Raw genomic sequence first — 24,939 nt, forward strand, 5'->3', positions numbered from 1 at the left:
TGTCGTTATGTTGTCAGTTCTGTTTGGGGTTTTTTGTGGGTCTTTTGGTTTGGTTTGTGGTTGGGGTTTTGGTTTTGTGGTTGTTTTTTTGTTTGGTTTTTTTTTTTTTAAATTGTCGCACCTTTATCTCATGCTGTCCAAGTTCAGCCAGGACAAGCGGAGGCCGGTGAAGTTCCCTGACACTCGGGAATCTGGTTCTGCTGACTGTTGGCAGGGCTGGCCACGTGGTGTCTCGGTCTGGTCTGTGCTCCTAAAGATGCACTGTGGTGTTTCATCCCAGTTTCCACAAGAGGTGTTTCTCTCATGTTGCTAATAATACAACCTTTCTCATCTACCTGAGTGGTAGAAGGTCCCTGTTCCTCGTATGGCTGAGGGGGAGAAAAAAGAACGGGAAGGAGGCTGCAAACACTAATCTTCATAGGCACTGTCTCTGTTTTCTCTGCTTTGCCCTGCTGTGAAAGCTTTCCTTTCCTGACCTGCAGTCTGGCCTGTGGTGCGCTCTGGTGCTCTCCCAGTTCTGCGGAGAGCTTAGGCAGCCGCCTGCCCTGGAGGCTTCTGTCCTCAACTCTCCAAATTTTGTTAATCCCCGAGCGTGCTAACAATTGGGTGTTACGTGGTGCTTTGTCGCTTTGTTGTGGGTCTAAAAAGACAGCAGCAAAACCAAGTAAGCCCTAATATCGGACTGACCTTGGGCTGGGCATGGACTTCAGTGTCGCCCTGTTTGGTGCCCGGTGCAGGACTGGGCACAGGAGGGAGAGGGAGCAGGTGAGGGCAGATGTTTTGTTACTCCTTCGAACCTGGATTTACTATCACAAGGAAAGGCTAGGAACTGCTTATTTACTGTAAGTAAATAGTGTGTCTATTCATTATTTATCTACTTCTGAATTTTAATGAATTACAGCAGCCCTTATAGTGGGGATTATACTGTAGATAATGATATAATCTTTTATGTATGAGAAAAAGACTTTCTCTGAAGATTGGCACTTGACTTTGGGCATGGGTTTCATAGCCAGGTACGGTCATTACCATCAACCACAGTAGAAAACATCTTCCCAGTACCCTGAGACGATGACTAGTATAACCCCAAAGGTAAATTGAAGGCTAATCTCGTCTGCTTTGCTCCAGGTACAATTGAGACAAACACAGCTCATTAAAAATTGAAATACATAGTTTGGAGAGGAAAATGGGCAGCTAGACCTGTCTCATCCAAATATTGTATTTTAGCAAACAGAACTCTGCTGTTCTAGCAAGTGTGTGTACAGCTGATGCTGCCAAATGATAAATAGAACCTTTGCAAGTAAGTGCCTGTATTGAAAATAAAATTTCATTTGAAAATAGTGTAGCTGTCTTAGGTTCTTCAAGTCTGGAATGGGAATAAAATCATCTAGCTCAGGAGCGTAATGTACCTGTGGGCCACGGGGCTGCTTGGTTGTGGTCAGCAGTTAGCAGACCTGTTTTGAGTATGTGCATCACCATTGATTATGGATAGGGTTTCTGAAGTACATGGCTAAAAAACCTTAAATGTGTACAGGCCAGAGTGGGGAGTTCTCAGTGCGGTATTTAAGAACAAACCAACCCCCCTGCCTAGTGCTGCCGGTAAAGCTGCGTGACTCTTCCACCTCCGCTCAAGGGAGGAATGGCGATGCACATCCCAACAGGGTATGCTTGGACAATGAGGCTGAGATCTTTCCGCATCCAAACGGAGAACTTGAAGCGTGAAGTGGGCAGCTTTACTGTCTCAACAATGTGGGCAATAGTGGATTTGTACGATAAAAGTGTCAGTGAGCAAGTTCATGGCCACAGCTCCAGTGGAGCCGGGGGTGAGGTACAGGGCCATCCCCAAACACCCTGCCTCTGCCTGTGTTATGCTTCCCAGCCTCATCTGCTGGGTGGGCTGGGAGAGTGCTGGTACCATTTCTACCAAGGACACTAATTAACCTGCTAAATGAGTTTATCTCTTGGGAGTGTGCACCAGAGAACTGAGTTATCTAAAATACCATCCCAAAGAGAGCCATAATTAGCAGCTGGCACTGAGGACAGACCCCATGCTTCCCAGGGACGGCTTTGCAGGGCGGTGGGGGCTGTTGACTCTGCTGCTGCTGTCCCCCACCCTCAGATGACATCCCTTGGTCCTGCCTGGCGTAGCAGTGGCCTGTGTATTATGTGGCACACAGCATCCCCTTCCCTGCCCGCAGGCCAGCTCCTGCCTGGGGAGCTCCTCTTTCCCTGCTCTTGGCCTGAAATAGCGTGGGGACAGCAGTAAGGAACGGGATGCGAGTCATTGCACAGCTACCCTAGGACAAAAAGGAGTTGCACTCTTCCAGCTGCCTGCCCAACCAAAAATAGTCTGTTTTAATAACTGGACTAAACGAAGTAAAAAACAATCTCATTGCTGGCTGCCAGATTAACAGATGGCTACAATCATTAATATTGCAAAACTTCGGGAGTTCATAATTCTTTAATCTACAAGGCCGGTGGGGGTACCTAATGCGGGGCCTGCAATCTGCTGTGCTGGGGGCTGCTGCCCACCCACCACAGCCATGTCCCTCCCAGACCCCTGAGGGTTGGGCAGATGTTGCCTTGGTCCTGCCTGCTTGGCCAAGAAAAGGCTCCCTGCCTGCAGCGAGGGAGCCTGCCACCAGGCAGGTGCTGCCTGCAGGAGGGATGAGCTTGATGAACCCCCTGGACTTAGGGCTGATGTTGATAGTGGTTCCTAAATTCGCTGGGCACTGCCCCGCACCCACGCGGCTCCGCCGGCCCTGCTCAGCCCTTGCTGCCGTCAGATTGCAGAAAATCCACGGAAATCCAATAACCCATCTCCAGTGTCATTTTATCGTTAAACCCAAGCCTTTCCCATAATTGTTTGGAGGCAGCACGGGGAGATTACGATTGATGTCAACAGCCAGATAATCTGCGGTTCAGCATTCGGTATCGCTGACCTCGTTAATAGGCGCCGGTGGTGTTTGGAGCATGGGGAATGTGCCCTGAGCCGCAGCCGCCCCAAAGGAGCCCTGCGCCATGCGACTGCAACGAAGAAAAGCCCAGCACTGATGTTGCAATAAAAATATATATTTATTATTTCCTTTGGGTGAAAAACCTCATGCTGCGGCTCTAGCGGGCTCAGGGTCCAGCCCCAAACAGCTCCATTGATCCCTGGCCAAGCCCCAGGCTCCAGCATCCTCTTGGAGAAGGGCGGAGGGCTGGCGGCTCCATGAGGCTGCCGGGGAGGCTCTTACCGCTATCGATCGGATCGCCCGCGGAGGCGGAGGGCTGGGAGGGGAGCCCAGCTTGGCCTCGGCTCCGTGTGCTCATCGCCATCCTGCTCTCTGTGCATTCTCGGTGCAGAGGCTGGTGTGGCTTCGCCTTTGCCCAAGTTGGTGTCGCAGGGCATCGGCCTCCTGCTCGATGCTATAAAGGCTTACTGGAAGAGGCATCCTATATATACATATATATATGTGCACACACACACACGCACATACTTGTATGCATGTATGTATTATATGTGTGTATATAGGTATTATGTTTATGTATATTATATAATATATTGTATATAATATGTGTTACGTAAATATGATATTATATGATATAAATTATATATACATATGCACATAAATATAATATATATTTTCCACCACCATATATACTGTGTATCCATAGGCATATATATGTGTGTGTGTGTATGTATAAACATATGTGTATATACATGCAGACACACACTCTCTCTCTCTCTTGGTTTTTTATGTGTGTGTATATATATGCACACATAATATATCATCATATCATAAATATATATATACATACATATATTTCACCTCCATTTCATGGAAAGCCCAGGGCACCGCAGGGGATTTGCTCCCTGAGAGCAAGCTAAGGCTCCAGCGACAGGGGGATCCCTGCGTTTGGCAACACCAGCCTCAGCTGTTTGGGGTGGAATTGGACAAATCCAGCCCAGGTGTGCTGCAGAGAGGACAGACAGCCACCCATACAGACGCAGGCCCTGGATCACCACAGACAAGAGGGAAGAAGGGGCTCTTGGGGCAGGATTTGGGCAGTTTTAATTTGTGGAAACCTTGCTTTGCTTTTGTTTTTAAGCAGCAAAGCTTACCTGAAGTGTTTCTTTTTCAATTGGTTGTTTAATGAAGGGTAGGGGTGGGGTTTTCCTCACTTAGTGTTTTTGCTTTTGCATCTGTTAGGTTAATCAGCTAACTGTTAGTAGGCTTTTTCCCCCTCCCTGTAAGTCACTCATTATTTTTTTTTAATGTTGTTGCACTTTTCCCCTTGTGCTGACCCTGCCCCTTCACCTGCCATATGTTTAGTCTCCAACTGCTCACTTTTTGCATTTATCTTTTTTTTTTTTTTTCCTTTTTTGAACTAACCCCTTCCCAGGTGCACCCCTGGTGCTCCCTACCCCCCCCATCCCGGCTCCACCAGCACCCGGGAAGTGGGAAGAAACACAAAATCCAGGAGCAGCACAGAGGGAGCAACTGGGGGACAGCCATGGCCAGGCTGGCTTTTTCAGGGATGCAGGCAGGGATGCAGGCAGAGATGCAGGCAGGAGCAGGCCCTCCCTGGGGTGCCGCTGTGTCCCGCCACACATTACCCTCCCTCCTTGGGGTGCTTCTGTCCCTTAGGGCTATGGGGAGGCTGGGGTAACCCCGTTTCAGGAGCTCGGCTGCTGGGTACCAGGATGCTGCCTCCATCCCGAGAGCTCACATTCAGCAGAGCCAAATCCCCTGGGAGCAGCAGGGGGAGGACGCTCCCATTATCCGGCTCCTGCCGTGTCGGAGGCAGCTGGACCAGCCGTGCATTAATAGATTACACAGAGGATTTGGGCTCACCAGCAGCGAGGGGAACGCTCGCGGGAGGCAGCGTGGGCAAGGCCAGGGCGGCTTGGCAAGCCGGCGGGGACGGACACAACCCCCGCTCCCCGCTAACATCTTTTCCAGCCAAGGTAGGTGGAGGGCTCGGCCTCAGTGCTGGGATGCTGCTGGGATGGCTGGAGCGGGGATGGGGATGCTGGTCCCTCGTCTGCCTCCAGGAGAGCCGCCAGCGGGAACCAGGAACCCTGGGGAGGCCGGACCACGGGTGCGGGGGGGATGCTGGGCTCTGGGTGCTTGTCCTCCTCCCATGGCTGGTTATTTTTCCGGGGGATGCTCTGCAGAGAAGCTGAGCTGGGGCACCCCATGCAGCTGCCGAGCTGTGCCAGCGTGTGGCTGGATTTGAGCCGTGCCGGTGTGTGGCTGCATTTTGTGCCCCGGCATGCAGCACCCCCAGTCCTTGCCTGCCCCGTGCTGGGGGCTGCAGCCTGGTGTGGGACGGGGAGCATGGGTGTCCCTAGGGTTCAGCCTCCCTGGGTGCAAAGTGACTCTGTTGGGTGCTGCCCAGTGCCTCTGCGTGCTAGAGGGTCTGGGGTCATGGCAGGCCACAAGCAGGGGAAGGTCCCCTTGTCCCACCGATTCTTGAGGTAGCATGGGGACCCAGGTGCTTGCAGAAGGTCTCATGCGACTCCTTGTGCTCCATCGGCTGCCGTGCCTCAGTTTCCCCATCATGCACATCCCCACCATTAGCCGGCACCCAGGGCCACTTGGGGATGGTCTTGCTCCCCAAATCAGAGGTGACCATCCACATGAGCCATTTCGAGAGCTGTGTACACAGCCATACAGGTGCCCAAAATCCCTCCTGGCCTTGTTTGGGACCATGGATGGGCAGGAGAAGGACAGACACTCCCCACCTCCCCAGATAGTCTCTGGTTGCTATCTGCTGCTCTCCACGCCAAGCAATACCACCATCCAAATTGCAGTCAAATCTGGTCAGGTCCTCGGGTTTTGCATGTGCCTGCGGGCACAGCGTGGCTACAAGAAGGCAGCACCAGGCACCCACCCTGTGCCAGGCTGGCCTCACACCCTGCAGGTAAGTGCAGCCTTTGCCTTATGAAAACAACCCCAAAAGCTCCGAGAGCCACAGGCTGCTCCACCATGGGGTTGGAAACCACCCCTGGAGTGTGACAGGGTGCTGTCCCTGTCCTGGGAGAGCCTGCTTTGGGGATGCAGAGCTATGGGGGAGCCGGGGCAGGATGCAGCTGTGGGAAACAGCACCAATGTCCTTGTTTGCAGCCCCGCAGAGCCCCCGGCTGCCGCCATGGACGAGTGGGACCTCCCGCAGTGGAAGAAGGAGGTGGAAAGCCTGAAGTACCAGCTGGCCTACAAGCGGGAGATGTCTTCCAAGACAATACCTGAGTGAGTGGGTGCCCACCCTCCCTTCCATGCACCCCCGACCCCCCCCCCCCCCCCCCCCAGACCAGACCAGCAGCAGGACATGGCTTTGCACAGCCAGGAGCAGAGTCCAGCTCTTCTCCACCCCCTCGGCCAGCACCAATGTCCCCCTTCAAATCACCTGGGGGCTCCCAAAACAAGGCAGGTTTAGAGATTTTTTTTTTTTTTGTCCCCTCACAGTTCTTCGAGCCCTCCAAGCCCCAGTGGCAGAAACCGCACCAGCCCCAGTGCCGGTATCTGCAAAGCCCCCATGCTTCCATCCACAAATCCCCCCCTGCTGGCCCCTTGCCGGCTGCCCAAGCTCGGGTGGTGGCTGGGATGTGGCAGCAGCCATGGGACCTCCTGACACCCGGGTGCCCCCCGGGACCCCCCCAGTGCTCTGGGCTCAGCTAGATGAGTGTGCAGACCCACCCCTCCCCGAGCTCAAAAGATTTAAACCTGGAAAACAAAGTCATGGAAAGCTATTTCCACTCCCTGGTTTGTACCTCACTGCTCCTCACCGCAGAGGGCTCTGGAACAGCCCCCCAGTTAACCCAGCCTGTGGCCCCATCGCTCGCTGGCCCCTTAGAAAGGGGAGCAGAAAAAAAGCAACTTTAGCAAAGAAGTTTTCAAACACAGCGCAAAGGCCATCCCCCACCAGCAGCACACGGGCAGCTACAGACGCTGGGGACAAAAGGCTTTTTATAAACTTGTCTTGTGTTTAGCTCCCCATCTTAAAACCAGGTGGACGACGGGGGCTCATGCACTGGCACAGCTCATGCACGCTGCCACCAGAGCGGGGTGCACCCCGACGTCCCTGCCTGCCAGAGCAGGGTGCACCCCAGCATCGCTCCCCACCAGAGCTGGATTTAGCCCGGGCACTGCCACACCTCCCCCGGCTCCCCCCATTTTTTTGCTGCTGCACAGACACTGCTGCACTGCCCCTGCCCTGCGTCCAGCATCCAGCATCCCTCGCGGAGGGTGGCAGTGACACATTTGCAAAATGCTTCGGTGCAACGCAAACTGGCTCCGGGCAGGGCCTATGTCCACCCCTCCGCTCCCCTCTCTGCAGGTTTGTGAAGTGGATCGAGGATGGCACTCCAGAAGACCCCTTCCTCAACCCGGAGCTAATGAAAAACAACCCCTGGGTGGAGAAAGGCAAATGCACCATCCTCTGAGGGGTCGGCCCCCTGCCCGCGTCAGCTCCCGCCGCCCCGCGCTCCCCCACAATGAATGTACTTTTTTATTAGCTAGCTTCCTAATATGACTACCTGAACAAAAACCCTACCCTCATCTTGTCTTATTATTTTTAGCTGTAGAAGTGTTTATTTTTTATACAGGGGGGACAGGGAAAACACAGGGGGTGGGCAGTGTGCGGGGACATGAGCAGCAAAGGTTTCTGCTGGGTTAGGCTGCAGTTTCCAGCCGCAGACCTCCACTCACCTCTGCCACCATTGCCACCAAGATGGCAGATGTTTGAACTTGTAAAGGAAGAAAACTTTTATAAAACATTTTCAGTGATTTTAAATATTCTTTTGTATATTGTAGGATATAATTTTGCAGCAAAACAGGCAACATATGACAACTAAGGGTTTATAAATGAAATAACATATGACAACTAAGGGTTTATAAATGGAATAAACAGAACAATACTTCATGATTATTTTTTATATATATATTTTATTTTTTTTAAACAAAACAAGTGGGTACTAAAAAAACCAAACAAACCAAGATCATGCACACACACCCCATCCATGGGTTAGAAAGTCAAATCAGCTTATCCCTTCAGTTCCATCTACATAATTTCCTGGGCTTCATCTCTGCCCTGCTAGAGCAGGTCCTTAATGTAGATATTCCTCCTGACGGCATTGGAAACCCCTTCGTTAAACCGGAACCAGACGTCGCTCTTCCCTACGGCCTTTCCCATCAGGCTCTCGATTGACTCCTCCTTGGAGGCCTGAGGGGCTGCAGGGGGAAGATCGATGTCAAAAACTTGCAGAAACTCTTAACCTTAAAGTTATAACCTGTGCCCAGGCTGCACGGGGAGGGCAGGGGCTGGGGAGCTGCCACCAGGCATGGAGGGGTTTGCAAGGGCAGAGCTGATGCTCCCATGTCCCGGATCCTGCAAACACTTACAGCACCCACAACCGTCCTCCCCAGCTCACTGCATTTGTTGGCCCTTTGGATGCTGCCAGAATCCACCGACCTGCCCGCAGGCACCCCCCTGCCTGCTGCATCGGGGTCAGTTCGCTCAATATCCCCTCCCCACCCCGCTGATGTCCCCCGGGGCACAGTGCTTAGGGACAGAGTCCCTCTTTGGGCACCTCTGGGGGTCCAGGCACTGTGAATACAGGGACCCCCGGCAGCACCCGTGGCCACCCCATCCCTCTGCCACCTACCCAGGGCCGTGGCCGCCTGCTGCCGCTGAAGCGGCCGCCCAAAGAAGTCCGTCTCAGGCTGTGAAAAGCAAAACACAGAAGGTGAGTGTGGCGCTCTCAGTGCCTGCATTTACAGCTCACATTTGGAAACAGCCAAAAGCAAACCCAGTTTCTCTCTGGCAGCTCGGTGCAAGGCTAGAGCCCAGCAACACCACTCAGCTCTGCCCCGTTTTAAGCTAAGTCAGCCCTAGACAGTGTCTAAGGCAGTTCAGAGGAGCCCCTTGCTGGGGCTCTTGGTGGAGCCATCACCTCACGCTCAGGGCTGCACCAGCCGCCTTCCCCCTTCAAGCACCCGGCGCAGGAGGAAGCTGCCGAGCAGGAGCCGGATGCAAATCCTGCAGAAAGGGCCAGCAGCCTCGGTAAAATGCAAACTGCATTCAAAATTGGGCGTGCAACACAAACTTTAGGGTTCATCGTGCTAAAGCGGGGTTTTATGGATGGCCAAGGTCTCAAAGCTGAGCCTGTGGAGAGGGGTGGTAGCAGGGGACCACCTCTTGCTCCTCTTGGCCACTATCAGGATGCCTGGGGTGGGACCAGCCTGGCTCACCTGCTGATGTCCCCACAGCCCCTGAGCTGCGTGTGTACCTTCCCACCCGTCGAGCAGCTCTCTCCCCAACGCCGCAGCTTCCACTGAGCCAAAATTCAGCTATTTTAACCCATTCACATCTCTTTCCTTCCCCACCCCTGAAAGCTTCATGGAGCACAGCCATAACTGTCACCCAGATCTAATTCATCCCCATGCTATAAACCCAGCAATGCAATTATGGGACACGTGGTGCCAAACTATATTCTATTAAAAGAAACGGTACTAAAAATAAATAAATACCAATGGAGACAGCCAGTCTCCAGCAGCAAAGGTCTGTGCTGGTAGGAAATTAGGTAGAAATTGCAGCCCCCCTCACCTTGTCCTCCACCGCCGCTCTCTGGACGATGTGCTCCAGGCGCTGCTGGTGGTTGGGGGGCACCACCAGCCCCGCGTCCGCTTGCTCCCCCACCTCACCGAGGCCATTCCCAGGCTCCTGCAGGGAGGAGAGCCCTGAGCGAGGGTCCCCTTGGTGCCTACTGAGCTCAAGGCTTGGGCATCCCCCCCAGGTGACTGATGCACAGCCTGAGGGCAGGATGGTGCCTTGTCACCCGTCCCACACACCCCCTCTATTTGCTGCTGGGTTTGATTACAGTATCTAAACGACTTGGCAAGTATTTTTTCATCATTTTCTATCTCACTGCAGCACGCGGGATTAGTCCCAGCAGTGCCTCAGGCACGTGCTTGTTTGCAGCACCTTTCCCTGGGACTTCACAGTCGGCACTGTGTAAACAAGGAGCCTTCAGAGATGTTGTTGCAGCATCTCTTTGCCCCACGCATCCCCAAGAAAGCCCTTCTGCTGTAAGAAGGGGCTCTCAGGGATTAATTATTCCCGTGGCACCAGGGCAGGGCAGGCACCAGCTACACCCAAGCCGTTTCTCAGCTTCCACATTTGCCCATTTCCACCTTCTCCTGCCTCCCGCTCTGCAGAGGGTTTCGGCAGTGGGCAGAGTAACTCTGCTCCTCCCTGGGGCTTTGGGACCTTTGGGACAAAGTGAAGCAGCAAGGGAACGTGCAGGCAGGAGAGAGCAGGTCAGCTCCCCCACAGACACGTACAAAATGCAGCCAGATGAACTGAAATTCCCATCTCATCGCAACCCTCATTAGAGAGTTGAAGGGCTTAAAGCTTTAACTCACAGCAAGCGTTTCTTTCCAGAACTCCTGCAAAAAGATGAGCACTTTGGGCACGTCAGCCCAGCATGGATGTGCTGCCTGAAGGCAGATGTGCAGGCAGACGGCTGTGACTGGAGGGGGCTAATCCTGGATTTCCATTTGCAGAGCGAAAGCCACCGGCTGCTTTGGAAAGACCAGGTCCCCACACCAGCCCTAAGGACTTTATCCCCATCGACGGACACACCATCCCCCTGAAACCACAGGACACTGTGAGCCCTCCCTACCTCGCACAGGTTTCGCGCCTGCAGCAAAGCCTCCGTCCTCCTCATCTTCTCCAGCTCGATCTCCCTGGCAATGAGCTGCTTGGCCTGGTAGGTCAGCTGCCTGCGAGCTGGCAGGTCCGGGAACCGGCAGACATCCTCCACGTTCCTGCACCGTGGAGGAGGGGAAGCAGAGAAAATAAATCAATGCTGAAAATAAAAAAGCATTATGCAAACTGCAGCCTGACACAGGCATAGAGAGACCCACCACACTCCCAGCCCCATCCCCCCCAGCCTCTCAGTATGATCCCAGCCACGGTGCCTCAGTTTCCCCACCACTGCCCTCTCCGAGTCTGCCTGTGCGATGGCAGGCTAGAAGATGGCCAGCAAGCAGTACTGGCCGTGAGGAGCCAGGTTGCTGCAGGGCCTCTCAGCTGAATGGGAACTCAGGAGGGATTACGTGCTTTTTAATCTTGGTTTTAAGGCAAGAAGAGGAAATTGCAGGCGAGTCTGTGCTGAATAGATTGTCCTGAAAAAGCCACAGTCACATCACAGCTTGGGCATGAGCGGCACCAAGACCCTTCGCATGAACCCTGTGGTGCCCACAGGGAGCTGTTTAACTGAGATACGGCCATGAACAGTAATTTTGGCTAATCAGAGCAGTTTTATTCTTAATGGATTGGTGCACCAGCTCTGAAGTTAGGCCTGTTTCAGCACAGCAAAAGCCCAGGCACAGCCCCAGCACCAAGGAGCCAGCTGGGCCAGTTCCTCTGCCAGCCGTAAATATTTTATGTTTTATTCACATTCAATATTATTCTCCTTAAAATAAAGGGAACAAAGTCATCTGTCAGATGGCTTTGCAATCATTTAGAAATTAGCTGTCAAATCTACAATTTAAAAAGTTTTAAAGAGAAAACACAGGTTTCATTGCTGACAACAACTCTGTTTGCCAGAGAGATGCTGGGACGTGACTCATAGGTGCCACCGGGATGGTCACCCCTGCGGTCCCTGTCATTGCTGTGCACGGCCTGGAAACCAGCTCAGACTTCACAAAAACAGCAAAGCAAAGCAACGCAACGCAACGCACCTGCTTGCGTCACATGGCCTCCAATGTCCCACGGTTTCCCCACAGCCACATTTTGGTGGCACAGCCTAGCACAGGGAGGGCAAGAGAGGATGGCTCTTTGCAGCCCCTGCAGGCCTTTCCATGGGGAAAAAAAATAATAGAGTGCTTCACTGTAATTAGATGCAGCTGCTTGATTTAACAGAGGCTAATTTTTGTAATTAACTTTGCACCAGGAAGACATTAGCATTGCTCCTAGCTGTGGTCGGGTCTGTATTATTTCACCAAAGCCTCTGGAGCGTTTACGGCTCTGTATATACTTAAAGCACAATGAGACTCAAGTCTAGCAATAGCCGGCTATTAATATACAAATTAACCACGGCTACAGTGACCTCCTGTTTGCAACGTGCGCCGGTGGACCTGCTCTCCCCTGCTGCCACGAGCGCCTGGCAGCTTCGGTCCCTCCTCTGCCAGCTCCGGTGAGAGCCAAAGGCAGCTGCTTTCTTTCCTATAATCCCATTAAAGCAAAATCAGCCCCTCTTCGGCCTCAGTCCAAGGGGGTGATGGGGGCAGCCAGACCATGCTGCAGCTGGAGCAAAGCCAGCGGCAGCCCCAAGGACCCACAAGGCTCTGGGGCTCCTCCTTTAAAAAAAAAATGAGGCAAAAAAACCAGATAATCTCCGCAGAGCTGTCATCAGAGAAAGTCAGGTCCCTGCAGCCACCCCAGCGCCAGGAAGCTCCTGCCAAGCCAGCTGCCATCGCCAGAGAAACCTCTGAGCTCTAGCTGCAAGAAACCAACTCGATGCCACAACAACTTTGGGCTCAAACTCCTTCCTGAACTCTCTGCTGTTATTTTCGAACCCTATGCCTTCCCCCCACCCTCAGGACTTACGGGTCAAGCTTGTAGACATACTGGCCCTCGGGCAGGCGCTCCTGGTGGTAGGTGAGGTTGTAGGCCAGCATGGTGCTGATGAGGTCTGCCAGCTGCTGCTTCTCCTTCAGGCTGTAGAGCTGCGTGTTCACCTGGGGAGGAGAGCAGAGCCCAGCAAGGGGAGAGCATCACTAATCCATAATAACTTCTAAACATAAAAATAACCTGGAGCACAGCATTTGTCTCTATGTGAGAAAGGACAGTTAATACCCATGAGGTTCAGACCAAGTTTAGTTTCCTATTAGGGACAAACGTACTTCACAGAGCAGGGACAGTCCCCTCCGATGGCCCGAAGGGTAAATGCACCCAATGCAACCCCCCGTGCAGGTGAACCAGCTGCTGGAAGGAGACTGCAACGGGCTCCCAAATCCCTGCTCAGACCAAGCCCAGCCCCCAGGTGCAGGGATCCGGGAGGTGCAGGACACCCCCCGGACACCCAACAGTCGGGTATCTCAGTGCCACATCCCCAGCTTCCCTCCGGCTTCTGCATCAGCTGCAATGTCAAACCAACCCCGAATTTGGGACAGAGGTCCGGGATAGCTCAGCCTAGGCGATGCAGCACAGGGGACGTGTCCCAGCCCTCACGGTGGGGTTTGCAGAAGGGACACATCGCCTGGGCAGGACTCCTGCCACTGCAGTGAGAGGGGGCCGATGGGCACTCACTGGTCGGAGCTTTGGGGCGATGACTTCCAGCAGCAGACAGAGCACCTCCAAGACGAGAGACTGCTGCCCCGTGCGGCTGCGGGCGCTGGGTGTTATCCCTGACACCATGGACATGATGAGGTTCTGCATGTGGTTCAGCTTGGCCAGGGCCTGGGTGGAGAGGGCAGGGATGGTTCAGCCACGGCTGCAACCACAGATGTCCCTGTGGGTGACAGAGCTGGAGCCACACTGCCACCATGCCCTTCCCAGTACTTGCCTCGTGCTGGCTGCTGGGATAAGCAAGACGGGGGATGCTGGTGGCCGCGAAGAGCAGGTGGAAAGCCACAGGCAGGAAGGGCAGGTATCGCATCAGCTGGAAGCTCTGTCCATGCAGGACAGCCCGGCTCAGCAGGTCGGAGAAGCCCAGCCACTCCAGGGCCAAGCACACTGAGCTGAAACTGGAGTCCCGCAGCTTCATGTTCAGGAAATTGTCATACAGACCCTGGAAGTGGATGCAGGATTAGAGACAGCCCAAGGCTGGGCAGACGGTCCCGTCAGAGCACAGCTGGGATTCTGAGCATCCCACTGAGCTCAGCTTCAGCACAACACACCAGAGGAAGTTGCCCAGCTCTCCCCCTTGGCTGCTCTACCTGGGCAAGCTTCTCCTGCTCCCCTGAGGAGATGGCGAGGTGCAGGATGTGGTGGAAGCGGTGGGAGGACGTGTTGAAGCCAGCCGTCCCCCCGACGTGCAACAGGTCCTCATCGCCCACTAGGAGCTGGGCTGGCAAAGTGGGGTCCATTCCTATCCTGTGCCTGGGGGGAGCCCAAAGGGAAGAGCTCAGGGTACCCTGGCGCTGAACGGACCAGCAAGGAATATTTGGACCCTTGCAAACTGGGCTGAAGGCAATACCGATGTCAAATTATTGGGCACTAAAGAGAGCAGCCAAAGAGCATCTGGACATACAAATCTGCTGAAATGAAGCAGGGTCTGCTGCAGGGCAGACCAGCTCTCCAGGACCTTTCAGGTTTCTCCACTGCAGGTCTTGCAAGCAGGTCAGGGGATACCACAAAGCAGCATGCCCCAAGCAGACAGCAGACCCAGTAAATCCCCGCTTTTACCTTTGGACCTTTGGGAGCTGGAAGATCTCTTGCCAGATGGAGAAGAGCCCCTTGTTTTGGTCCTTCAAGCCAATCTTCATCGTCTGCACCATCTGCACGCTCAGCTCCTTCTGGCCTCGGCGGTGCAAGAACTGTAACACAAGTGAGGGGCTGGGGGGGACAGGCACCGCAGGGAGGGAGGGGATGCCCACAACAGCTAGCTGGTGCTGTGGAAAGCCAGAGACAGAGGCACCTCGCTCTTCCTTGCTTTGGAGGGGAATCAAGGTTAAAAATAACACAGAAGACAACAAGGCGGACATTTTAGGGATTTGCCTCGGGCAGTTTTTTTCCCCTCCATCCCATCTGAGCCCAGATCAAGTCAAAAGCTGCCGCAAGGCCGTGTCCCCCAGCAACCTCCCAGCAACACCAGTACCTGCAGGGTGTTTATGCAGGAGCGGATGTCGTTCTCCGTCTTCTCACACAGCGCCAGCAGCGCGCCTGTGTCCGCCCGCATGCCCTGCCGCAGGGCAATCTGCAGGAGAGGGGGGTCAGCAGGGAGGGCCCGCTGGCTGGGGGGACAAGAAGAGCCCTCAGCCGCACCGCACCTCGCAGAGTCGCTGGGCGAGCCGGGATGGCGCCGTCCGAGGGAAGTTTAGCAGGAACGATTGCTGCCGCAGCGGCCGGAGGGCAGGGACGTACCTGGCAAAGGGAAGCACAGGGGTCTCTGAGCGACCCTGGCAGGGGAAGAAATCCAGCCATTAATGCTCCACTCAAAGAGAGATGGGTTATTTAGCAGCTGCCTGTACACCACTGCACGCTTGGGCATGCACAAACACGACCATACATTCATACCTAGCTACAAGTCACCCTAGCAGATACAAAACCTCGGGGGGGTTTCAGGAAACCTAAGCATATTGTAGCTTTACTTTTCATAAGGTACTTCAAAGCCGCAGGTCTGACGGCAGATAACTTGGTGCAGGAAGGCTTTGGCTGGAGGCAACAACAGCCGCCTCCTCGCTCGGGGCAGGGGTCTCAGCCCTCCATCCCTCCCCAGACACGCAGACGATACTAACTGGTCGTTGCAGATGCAGATGATGGGCCTTAGCAGCAGCCCGCCCTCACGCCGCCTTCTCCGGCCCGCGCCAGCCGCCGCCTCGCCCTCGCCATCCTTACGGTGGATGATGTTTAGCAGCATGTTGATAGATGCCTTGAGGAAAAAAAAATCAAGCACAGAAGGGATGAATTCTTGCTGTTCAGAGGCAAGAAACCGCTCCTAAAATGGAGCAGGGGATGAGCTGCTAAGGGGGCAATAATTAAGCGGTTAATGCAAAAGGTGGCCAGATCCAGGCTGGGCTTACCGCGGGCGCACCGTCTATCTCATCGATGATCAGGCAGTTGGGTTTCTCGTTGGCACCCAACACAGACTTCATCTGGGTGGCAGATTCGATGCGGGTTTTGAAAACCTCAGGGCTGCGGTCATCACTGCAAGACAAGACGGTTCCAGGCTGCTGCGGCTCGGCACCACCTCCAGCACGGCACCACCTCCAGCAGCTTCTGGGGCTGGGCAGGGCTGGGCAGCCAGCGCAGACTCACCTGGCATTCATCTCAACAGCGTTGTACCCCGCATGCTTCGCGATGACATGGGCCAGCGTGGTCTTTCCCAAGCCAGGCGGGCCACAGAGCAGGGCTACCTGCAGCAAAGGGGTAACGTCAGCCCAGCAGGCAGCAAGGCATGGCTTCGTCCAGCACCGACCAAGGCTGCCACACACAGGGACGAGGCTCTGCAGCCTGCAAAGTGGTCTGCTTCAACCCTTGGGAGCTGCTGCACTGGTTTGTAGACATACTCAGAAAAGAGAAAGTCACTAGAGGAAGGAGAATATAAGAGAAACTCTGAGAGGCAACAGTCATCCTGGCAGCATCTCTCATGCACTTGTTTAAGTTTGCGGGGCAGTAAATGGAAAAAGCTCAACAAAATCCCTTCCAGAGCTACACTCCTGAGAAGCAATACTGTTAGTATCTGGTTTTGTTTCCCCTTTTTTATATCCTCTCACTGGACAGGTTGAAGCTGGTTAGCTGGCCTGGGTATGTTGTCTCTGCTTCCTTTAGCATTTGAGCATCATTGCTCTTTTCCAGATGCAGAAACTCTCGCTCAAAGGCATGTCACGTCTGCCCCAAACAAATAAAGTCAAGACCAGCTTCTGTTACGTCTTTCTTCAACGAGCCCATTTAATTTGGCTGGAGAAAGTCTGCTCCCCTCCCCTTGTTATCACATTACTCAAGCCAAAACAGAAAAAGAAATGAGAAAAACCCATAATTGCTAAGGAGAAACAAGGAATCCAGTTTCTGCTAGATCTGTACTGGAAGACCCTGCTCTTCACCATGGTGGTGGGATGAGGGGGACAGGAGAAGAGACCCACCACAGCAGGGTGCTCACCTTGTATTTGGGTCTCTTGTGCTGATCCAGCTCAGCCTCCAGAATCTCCTCTGTGAGCTGGACCTTCGTTTTCCACTTATTCTGCTGCTCCTTGGGCTGGCTGAATGGAGGATGAGCCTCGGCACTGGGCTTGGCCTTCTTCACAGCCTTCTCCTTCCCGAACACCACCGTGTCCCAGAGTTTGAGCCACTTCAGAAGGCAGCGGTTCGTGTACTGCGTGTCAGGCAAGAAAGCAGGCAAACCCTGTTGAACCCCAAAAAGCTCTGGCCGAGGACAGAGAATGGCCTCTCCTTCATAGCTTAAAAATTGACATGGTGTGCAGAGGAAGGAGCCGAGTCCAGGGAGGCAACGCAGAGCATGTCTGCCCAGACAGACCTCGAGCGCACGGCACATCACCCCCCCACCACGGGAGAGGCTGCCCAGGTTTCCACCCAGCATCTCTGTGGGACAGACTCAGATGGTGGTTTCCCTTCCTGACTTGGCCACCATCCCACGGGGCAACTGAGGACAAGTCACATCGGCCCCATCCCTGCTGTCCCTCGTCTGTCTCGGCTCAACCCAGCGTTTCTCAGCCTCTTCCATAACTTCCAATTCCCTACAAAACTTCTAACATTCAAAAAAAAAAGTCAAAATAGCCAACAATGCCTGGCTAAAGTCCACCCAATCTTTTTTTTCTTATTTTGGTCATCTTTCATAGTCTCTTTTGTCAGAAGGTCTACGGCCTACAGCTGAAAAACCCCTGCCCTGAGCTCTGCACAGCAGGACTGCCCCCAGACAGGGCTAGCATGTACAGAGCCCCCCCGCCAGCGCTTCCGAAAGCCCCACGAGCAAAGGCAGCACCATAAAACCATGACCTCACAGTATTAAGGAGATTTAAAAAAGTGGTAAGCCCACCTGAACCCCAAGTCCCCACTTATCCTAGAACCTCACATCATCACTGAGCAGCTCCATGTAGCGCCGGGGAGTAAACTTGTCCACCCACAGGCAATGCAGCGCAGACTCCTCCTCGTCTGCCGGCTCCGTTTCCCCGGTGAGCTCTGGGCTCTCGGCACTGGTGTCGCTCTCGAGGCAACTGCAAGAAAGAATTAACTTGCCCCAAACCACCCAGGGAGTCGGGGCAGGGCTGGGAATCACACTCAGACTTCCCAAGCTGAGGATGCTCAGGGCAAAGAGGCTCCTCTGCTCGCAGGTCCCCAAAACCTGGACCCCACTGGAGCATCTTGGGAGCTGTATCCGACAGTGTGGCAGGGACAGGAGTGGGATTTCATCCCAACATCTCACCTGTTTATTATCTCTGTCAGCTGCTGCGATGCCTCCAGAACACGCCTTCGACGCTTGAGCACAAAGAGGGCGAGAGGGGGGTCAGAGATGCCCCGCTAACCCGGGGCTGGGGGGAGCGGGGATTCGGGAGCCAACACTGCGGCTATCCAGAGAAAGACAGGAAGGTCAGTATAAGATGTGATACCTCTTCATCCACTTGTTCCTTCAGGTAAGAGAAAGGCACCCCCAGCAAGTGGAGAGGCCTGTGTGCATTCCAGCCCAGGGAATCGGGGAGCTGCAAGGAGCAGAGGACACGCACCGACATTCAGCACAAACATTTCATGTTTCAGCAAAGATCCCCTCCTGAACTGGATGGAGGTCACAAAGAAGCAAGCCCGGCCTTCAGATCCCTCCTTACTTCCACTCCTGTCCTGAAGGGATCATCCCTCACGACCATGAAGACCCTGGTGCCCTCAGTGGACGTCACGTTGATGTAGTCCTCCAGGATGGGTGGCCGCTTGAGGACCCGCTTCTTCTCAGAGGGCGGCGTGGTCTGCAGCGGGGCCATGCCGCTCATCTCCAGGCGGTCCGAGCTGGAAAACATCAGGTTCCTTTAGCAGGGGCGAGGGAAAGGGGCCTTGAACCCCCCACCAAAGGTGGAGTTCAAGGCCCCTTTCCCTCACCCCTGCTAAAAGTGGGGTTCAAGGTGGCGAACCTGGCATTCTGGGGAGGAGAAGGTGCCTCTGGGCCAGGCACAAGCATGTCAGCATCCCGGAGGCCATCAGTAGCCAACTCATCATCCGTGCCAAAATTGAGCTTCTTAACAGCTTCCAAGCGCTGTCGTTTCGCCTTCGGCGCTGCGTGAGAGACCAAGGCATGAGGAAGAAGAGAAGAAGCATCGTCGACCGAAGGGTGGGACCTGCTGCTTCTCCTGCACCGCTCGGGGAGCGGCGGGGAGAGGGGTCAGCAGCACCCAGCGACCCATTGGGGCTGCAAAACCTCTAACAAACCCAGCTTGAGCCAAACCTACTGCGGGCTGCGGGCGGTGGCGGGGAGCCGGGCGGGACGCAGCCCCGGTCCCTCTTCCTGGGGTTGGTGCCCCCCGGGCCGCTGCCCACGACGGGGTCTCCCGGGGGGTCGGACTCCTCCGGCGGCTGCCTCCTACCTCGAAACTGGGAGATTCTGGGACCAGCGGGTGGGGATGGGTCATCTGCAAGAGGTGTTACACGACGGTAGTGCCGGTCACCGGAGGGGACCCACGGTGGGCCGGGCACGCGCGGCTCCGCGGCGGGCCGCGCAAAACCCGGTCCTGCCCGCCCGCTCCCTCCCTCCGCCGCCACCCCCGGTACCGGGCACGGCGCCCCAGCAGCACCCACCTCCCAGCTCGGCCAGCACCTCCAGCTCGGCCGCGAACCGGTGGTAGAAGGCCTCCTCGGGGCTCTCCTCGGGGCCCGCCATGGGCCGCCCCGGCACCGCGCCCCGCGCCCCGCGCCCCGCGCCCGCCCGCCCCGCGCTTCCGGCCGCCGCGCCGCGGCGGAGCCGCCGCTGATTGGACGCGGCGCACCGGCCGGAAGCGGCGGCGGCGCTGATTGGACGCGACGCGCGGCTGGACGCGGCGGCGGCGGCGCTGATTGGACGCGGCGCGCGGCCCGGGCCCGGCGCCTCCGGTGGATACAATGTAGCCGCTCGCCGCCCCGCCCGCCCCGGCCCGGGGACGGCGCTGCAGGTCGGGACGGGGGGGGCCGGGGGCCAGGGTCCGGTCGGTACCGTCCCCTCGGCCGTGTCCTGGGTCCCCTCCGCCGTGCGCGTCCCCTGCGGGGCGCCGAGATCGCGGCCCGGCCCCGGCTGGCAGCGGGCAGGGCGGCGGGAGCGGGATGAGGCCGAGCCCCACCGCCAGGGTGGATCGGCCCGGCACTGTGCGGCTGCGGAGCCTCCACGCGTGACACCGGGACGGGGCCTCCACGCGTGACGCCGGGACAGTGGCAGAGCTGCACGGTGGGACAGCGGGAGGGCTGCGGGACCTGTGCAGCGCGGCACCGGTACGGCTGTGGCTGTAGCGCTGCTGTGGCACCGGCACAGTCGCAGCACCGGTGACGCCCTGTGACACCGGTAAGGCTGGGGGACGTGTACAGCGTGACATCGGTGTCGCTCTGGGACCTGTGCGCTATGACAGCGATACCACTGCAGCACCAGTACATCTCCAGTCCCACTGGGGGTACCTCCCTGCCCGCTCCCGCTGGGTCCCTTCACTCCCCTGGGCTGCTGTGCCCATCCCCAGGGGTGCACAGGCTGCGGCTGGAGGCCCTTCCCGCCCCTCTCATCCCAATTCCCCCTCACGCTCCCCACAGGGCGCTGGCCATGGAGCCGGGCACCATCGACAACCTGTCCATCCTGTACCAGAGCTCCGACTTCATCGTGGTCAACAAGCACTGGGACATCCGCATCGACAGCAAGATGTGGTACGAGACGCTGACCCTGCAGAGCCAGCTCAAGTACCGCTTCCCTGAGCTGGCCGACCCCGACACCTACTACGGCTTCAGGTGAGCGGCCAGGGACCGAACTGGGCTCTGCCCTGCCTCTGAGCCGGCCTCAGCCGGGCACACTGCCCAGGTGCCCAGGCATGCTCCTCTGCCTCCCGTCTCCTCCCCAGGTTCTGCCACCAGCTCGACTTCTCCACCAGTGGGGCCCTGTGCGTTGCACTCAACAAAGCAGCCGCGGGAAGTGCCTACAAGTGTTTTAAAGACCGTCTGGTGACCAAAGCCTATCTCGCCCTGGTAAGCCCACCCCACCAGGTCCTGCTTCTGGACATATCTTCTGAGTTTGCACCATTGCAGCTTGGTCTCTGCTTCTTGTCGTCCTGGTGTTGGTGAGGAATGAGTGCCGGGGCTCGGTTTGCAAACTGGCTTTCTGCTCTGCAGGTCAGGGGCCATGTCAGCCAGAGCCGAATGATGATCCGCTACGCCATAGGGAAGAACACCACCGAGGGCATGACCCACATGATGTGCATCGACGGGACAGAGGGTGAGCAGGTCCCATGCCCTGCCTGTGCTGCCCGGACCACCTGGGCCACGCTGGGGGGGAGCTGACCCCCCTCTGGATCTTGTTGCAGGCTGTGAAAATCCCAAGCCTTGCCAGTCAGAGCTGATCGTGCTCGAGCATGGGTCCTACAGCGGAGACCCCGTAACCAAAGTGCTGCTGCAGCCGCTGACAGGTGGGAGCTGGGGGCCGGGGCAGCGCGGGCATGGGGGGCTGCTGAGGCTGGACAGACAGAGGCAGCAGAGGTGCTGCAGCGGGACCTGCGCTTGCAGCCCTGGGCCTTGGTTGCAACACGGGGTTATAGTAAAAAACAAAGCCTAGAAAGGGCTGAGCGGAGCTGAGAGCTGCACTCAGCTCGCGGAAGACTCAGGTTCTCAGACTGGGAGGACAAATGCCATTTGGTGCATTGTCACCTTGCACCACTGTGCCCTCAAGGAGGGATTCAGGGATAACCTGTGTCCCTGATGCCTCCGCTCCCACTCTCCCCCTAGGGCGGACTCATCAGCTCCGGGTTCACTGCAGCGCCATTGGCCACCCCATCGTGGGGGACTTCACCTACAGCCACAAGAAGGACAACAGTCCCTATAGGATGATGCTCCATGCCTACTACCTGCGCATCCCCACCAGCAAGGAGCTCATCGAGGTCTGCGCCCCCGACCCCTTCGTCACCACAATGGACAGCAACTGGGTGCCCCACCATGTCACTCATCGGCTGGATGAGACCATCCAAGAGCTGAAGGACAAGATGATACAGAAGGCGAAAGAGGAGGAGAGCCGGGAAGCCGTGCTTGGTGGCGTAGGAGAGGAGGCACTGAGCGAAGCCAAAAGCCCGGAGACAGAGGAGCAGCGAGCCCAGTGCGAGCAGTGGTTGGCCGAGTGGGCTTTGGAGTGAACACAAACCACATCTCTGCATTTCCAGCCCAATGCTCTGTTTTCGTCCCAGTGGGTCTCCACAGAGCCCAGTGCTGACTCCACATCTGCACTTTCTGTATGCCGTGGCTTCCCTCACTTCTGGGGCTGGGATTAGACAGATTTTAGCAGTGATTAGGATGGGTTTATTTCTTAATATGCACATCATCCATCTGGCCACTGGATGCCCCTTTCCTAATTCTGGGCCTCAGCAGCAGAGTCAGTGTGTCGTGTACCAGCTTAGAGTGACCCCAAAGCTTTACGTCCCCGTCCCGGGGCTCAGGCACAGCCAGGGCAGCACGGACACTGCCTTTGCCACGAACGCGATGGATGTATCTGCAAACCCTCAGTGCTAGGGTGCTAAAATGCAGCCCAGCAAAGGGAGAGGAGAACGTGCCAGGTTCAGCTTTGGTGTCCATGTCCCTAATTCCCTTCGCTCCAGCCTGCTGCGCTCACTGGCACACGCATTGTGCGGGAGGTGGGAAATCAGGAGGCTGAATTGCAGCTTGGGGGCACCGACAGCCCCCCTAGTCCCAGGGTGGCCCCGGGTGTTTTACCCGTGGAGCTGGGCCATGCGACGGGTGCAGGAGAAGTCCCTGCCTGCCACCAAGGACGTGCTGCCTGCCCGTCCCTGCCCTCGTGTTTTCCTTCCTGCTTCAGCCCATGTGTGGTTTTTTTAAAGGTTTGTTGAAGGTGAGTGAGTTGATATGAATGGATTTTAAACTTTTTTCAAATTTCTATGAGAAGAATCTAGTCTTTTAGCAGTTCTGAAATACCGATGGTCTCGGAAATGCGTGTATTTTTAGTACTTCTGTAGTCAGAATAGCCAGCAGCCCAAAGCTTCTTTAATAGATATTATTCTTTCTCCTAGCATTGCCTTTTCCTAGCACCCACTTTTATTCTGGGTGTGGATGTAACCCCTGCTGAGACAGGTCAGAAGCCACAAGCCCCTTTCTGCTTTGCCCAAACAAGGGGGAATCAGTTTTTGTCCCATCACGTGGCTCCTCGCTGGCAGGTTGCTGTGGGGGTGTCGTCTCCAGAGGGTGCCGCAGGCAGGGCCTTCGGGTGGGCGGGTTGGGAGGGCTCTGGAGCAGCGAGAGCGGCCGAGGAAATGGTTGAAGCTGAAAGAAAGGCTGAGGACTGATGTGAAGAGCGGGAAGGAGCTCGTCTCTCAGACTGGCACTCAGCTTTGCAAGATGCAGAGAGGAGTTTCTCTGGAAATGCCCATGCTTTGCCAGCCGACATCATGCCACTTCACTCTCTCCTTCCCACCCCGCTTGTCCTCTGCAGCCCTTAGAGGAAGCTTTGAAAATGAAGAGAGCAGGGCAGCTGGCATGGGCTGGGGGGGACAGGGGTGGCTGGAGCCCCTTGCGTACAGAGCACCGATTCCTGGGGTATTCAGCACCGAGCCGCCGCATCAGCACGTGCCCAGATTTATCGTCACCCCGCAGGCCCTGTACCATTTGAAATGCACCTGACGGTGGTTTTGTGTAACTCAGATTGCTGCCCTGAGGGGAAATAAAATGGCACAGCCCTCTTCTCATGGGTGAGCGCACCGTACGGGTCACCGAAGCCCCACAGGGTTTTGCATTGCCTGTCCCTGGCATCCCCGGGTGCTGGTGGGTGCAATCTCACTGTGCTGTGGTGCGTGGCCGGGGAGGAGGTGGCTGTCACCTTGCTTTCGTGGCTTGGCACAAAGTGCTGCCATCTGCTGCAGGATGGGGACTGGTGCACAGGTCATGGCTCTGCAGGTGCCAGCCCTGGGCACCAAGCACGGACAGGCTCATGAGCTGGTGACAGAGGGCTGAGCGGGGGTTTGGAGGAGCAGAAGAACCGTCTCCTTCCTCCCAGGCTCCATCTCTGCCCATCCCATCTCCCAGGAGTGGCCGGGGAGGGGAGAGGCAGCCACAGGCGGGTCCCAAAGCTATAAATCAATGCCATGAACCTGTTTGCCAAAGAATGAACGCGGGTGACGTGCACAGGAGGTCCTGAAAAGTTATGGGTGAGATTTGTAGCATCAGAGGTGGGACACAGCCTTCCCTTCACACTGGTCCCGGTGTGGGAACAGTCCTCGCTGCGCGACGGGGGATGCGTCCTGCAGCCATGTGTCCGGGAGGAGGCTGCCCTCGGCCGTGGGGCTGGCGGTTACTGGAGATGGTACGTGGGGACATGCCAGTGCCCACGCATAAGGGGACGCTGATGGACCATCAATGTTGGGGGGCTGGCACCCAGTGCTCACTCCACCATCTGCATTGAGGAGCCCCTGCACCCTGCAGCACCCATCAGCCTTCGTGTGTTGCACTTTTACCTGACACTGCAGGAACCAGAGATAAATATGTATTTTCCTTACCCTGCAGAGAGGTGTTTTCCAGGTGCCGTTCCCCAGCTCCTGTCCCACGCCACGTCCAGTCCTGCTCCCTCCTCTCTGCCGTCACAGCCATGGGGCCATTTGCTGCAGTGTGTGTGAATCCACTCGTGCATTCGGACCGGGGGGTTGTGATCAGGTGTGTGTTTTGTGACATTCTGTACAGCTTGCAATAACCCTTATATCTTGTTGCGCATTACCATAGTAAACTATTGCCTATATACCCTGCAGTTCACTCTCTGGTCTCTCAATCCACGCTGCGCCGCGCAGGCCAGCGCGTTGCTGCAGCGTGGCCAGTGCGGTGCCAGGGTCTTCCAGGAATGAGCCCGGACCAGCACAGCAGGACCGGCTCCAGGGCTCCAACCTGTTGCGTGAGCACCGGTGCTCATCATCGCCCTGATGAAATCCCCCTGGCCGAAACCACTGGGGTTACCTGAAAGCTCTCCTGGATTTAGTAACCCTGACACAGACAACCAAGGATGCCCAGGGCAGCTGGGGCAGATGCCGCTGCCCCGGCCCTTCCCCTGCCTGTCCCTGCCTGCTGCCCACCCTGGTC

At 56.1% G+C, this 24,939-nt stretch overlaps 3 protein-coding genes across 8 annotated transcripts; 2 read left to right on the plus strand and 1 right to left on the minus strand.

Annotated features, from left to right (window-relative positions):
* The first annotated feature begins 4,534 nt into the window (after window positions 1-4,534).
* Window positions 4,535-7,526, plus strand: GNG13 (G protein subunit gamma 13). The gene is made up of 3 exons (XM_009467838.2): window positions 4,535-4,951; window positions 6,114-6,236; window positions 7,324-7,526. The coding sequence occupies exons 2-3, from the start codon at window positions 6,139-6,141 to the stop codon at window positions 7,427-7,429; spliced, it is 204 nt and encodes a 67-aa protein (XP_009466113.1). The 5' UTR covers window positions 4,535-4,951; window positions 6,114-6,138; the 3' UTR covers window positions 7,430-7,526.
* Window positions 7,527-7,963: 437 nt separating this feature from the next.
* On the minus strand, window positions 7,964-19,584 carry CHTF18 (chromosome transmission fidelity factor 18). 6 transcript variants are annotated; one of them, XM_087733176.1, is made up of 22 exons: window positions 19,450-19,584; window positions 19,104-19,283; window positions 18,789-18,930; window positions 18,492-18,666; window positions 18,279-18,368; window positions 18,095-18,147; window positions 17,744-17,885; window positions 16,814-17,026; window positions 15,973-16,070; window positions 15,738-15,861; window positions 15,453-15,586; window positions 14,985-15,078; window positions 14,813-14,911; window positions 14,401-14,531; window positions 13,932-14,094; window positions 13,559-13,783; window positions 13,303-13,452; window positions 12,601-12,731; window positions 10,670-10,814; window positions 9,592-9,708; window positions 8,651-8,708; window positions 7,964-8,216 (listed from the first exon to the last, which is right to left on the minus strand). In XM_087733176.1, exons 1-22 carry the CDS (start codon window positions 19,529-19,531, stop codon window positions 8,080-8,082), a joined length of 2,883 nt encoding a protein of 960 aa, XP_087589302.1. In that variant the 5' UTR covers window positions 19,532-19,584; the 3' UTR covers window positions 7,964-8,079. The 6 variants fall into 6 exon arrangements, 4 of the variants coding, with proteins under 4 accessions (XP_087589302.1, XP_087589301.1, XP_087589304.1 ...); XM_087733175.1 differs by having other exon boundaries at window positions 16,814-17,056; XM_087733178.1 differs by having other exon boundaries at window positions 16,814-17,056; window positions 19,100-19,283.
* A 115-nt stretch (window positions 19,585-19,699) lies between these two features.
* RPUSD1 (RNA pseudouridine synthase domain containing 1) lies at window positions 19,700-24,613 on the plus strand. The gene is made up of 6 exons (XM_087733179.1): window positions 19,700-20,182; window positions 20,422-20,613; window positions 20,724-20,847; window positions 20,992-21,094; window positions 21,183-21,284; window positions 21,601-24,613. Exons 2-6 carry the CDS (start codon window positions 20,432-20,434, stop codon window positions 21,999-22,001), a joined length of 912 nt encoding a protein of 303 aa, XP_087589305.1. The 5' UTR covers window positions 19,700-20,182; window positions 20,422-20,431; the 3' UTR covers window positions 22,002-24,613.
* The last annotated feature ends 326 nt before the right edge of the window (window positions 24,614-24,939 follow it).

This window comes from Nipponia nippon, unplaced genomic scaffold, assembly GCF_047370975.1.
Source record: "Nipponia nippon isolate SJK-2023a ecotype South Korea unplaced genomic scaffold, ASM4737097v1 scaffold_5, whole genome shotgun sequence".
NCBI lineage: Eukaryota > Metazoa > Chordata > Aves > Pelecaniformes > Threskiornithidae > Nipponia > Nipponia nippon.

Excerpts from the sequence above, each read along its gene's own strand:
- GNG13 (XM_009467838.2), top strand. The coding sequence starts at position 6,139 with ATGGACGAGTGGGACCTCCCGCAGTGGAAGAAGGAGGTGGAAAGCCTG. Across the intron at positions 6,237-7,323 it reads TCTTCCAAGACAATACCTGA|GTTTGTGAAGTGGATCGAGG; the intron begins GTGAGTGGGTGC and ends CCCTCTCTGCAG.
- CHTF18 (XM_087733175.1), bottom strand. The coding sequence starts at position 19,531 with ATGGCGGGCCCCGAGGAGAGCCCCGAGGAGGCCTTCTACCACCGGTTC. Across the intron at positions 19,284-19,449 it reads GGTGCTGGCCGAGCTGGGAG|ATGACCCATCCCCACCCGCT; the intron begins GTGGGTGCTGCT and ends CACCTCTTGCAG. Across the intron at positions 16,071-16,813 it reads ACAAGAGACCCAAATACAAG|GTAGCCCTGCTCTGTGGCCC; the intron begins GTGAGCACCCTG and ends CCTTTGCTGCAG.
- RPUSD1 (XM_087733179.1), top strand. The coding sequence starts at position 20,432 with ATGGAGCCGGGCACCATCGACAACCTGTCCATCCTGTACCAGAGCTCC. Across the intron at positions 21,095-21,182 it reads GTGCATCGACGGGACAGAGG|GCTGTGAAAATCCCAAGCCT; the intron begins GTGAGCAGGTCC and ends ATCTTGTTGCAG. Across the intron at positions 21,285-21,600 it reads GCTGCTGCAGCCGCTGACAG|GGCGGACTCATCAGCTCCGG; the intron begins GTGGGAGCTGGG and ends CTCTCCCCCTAG.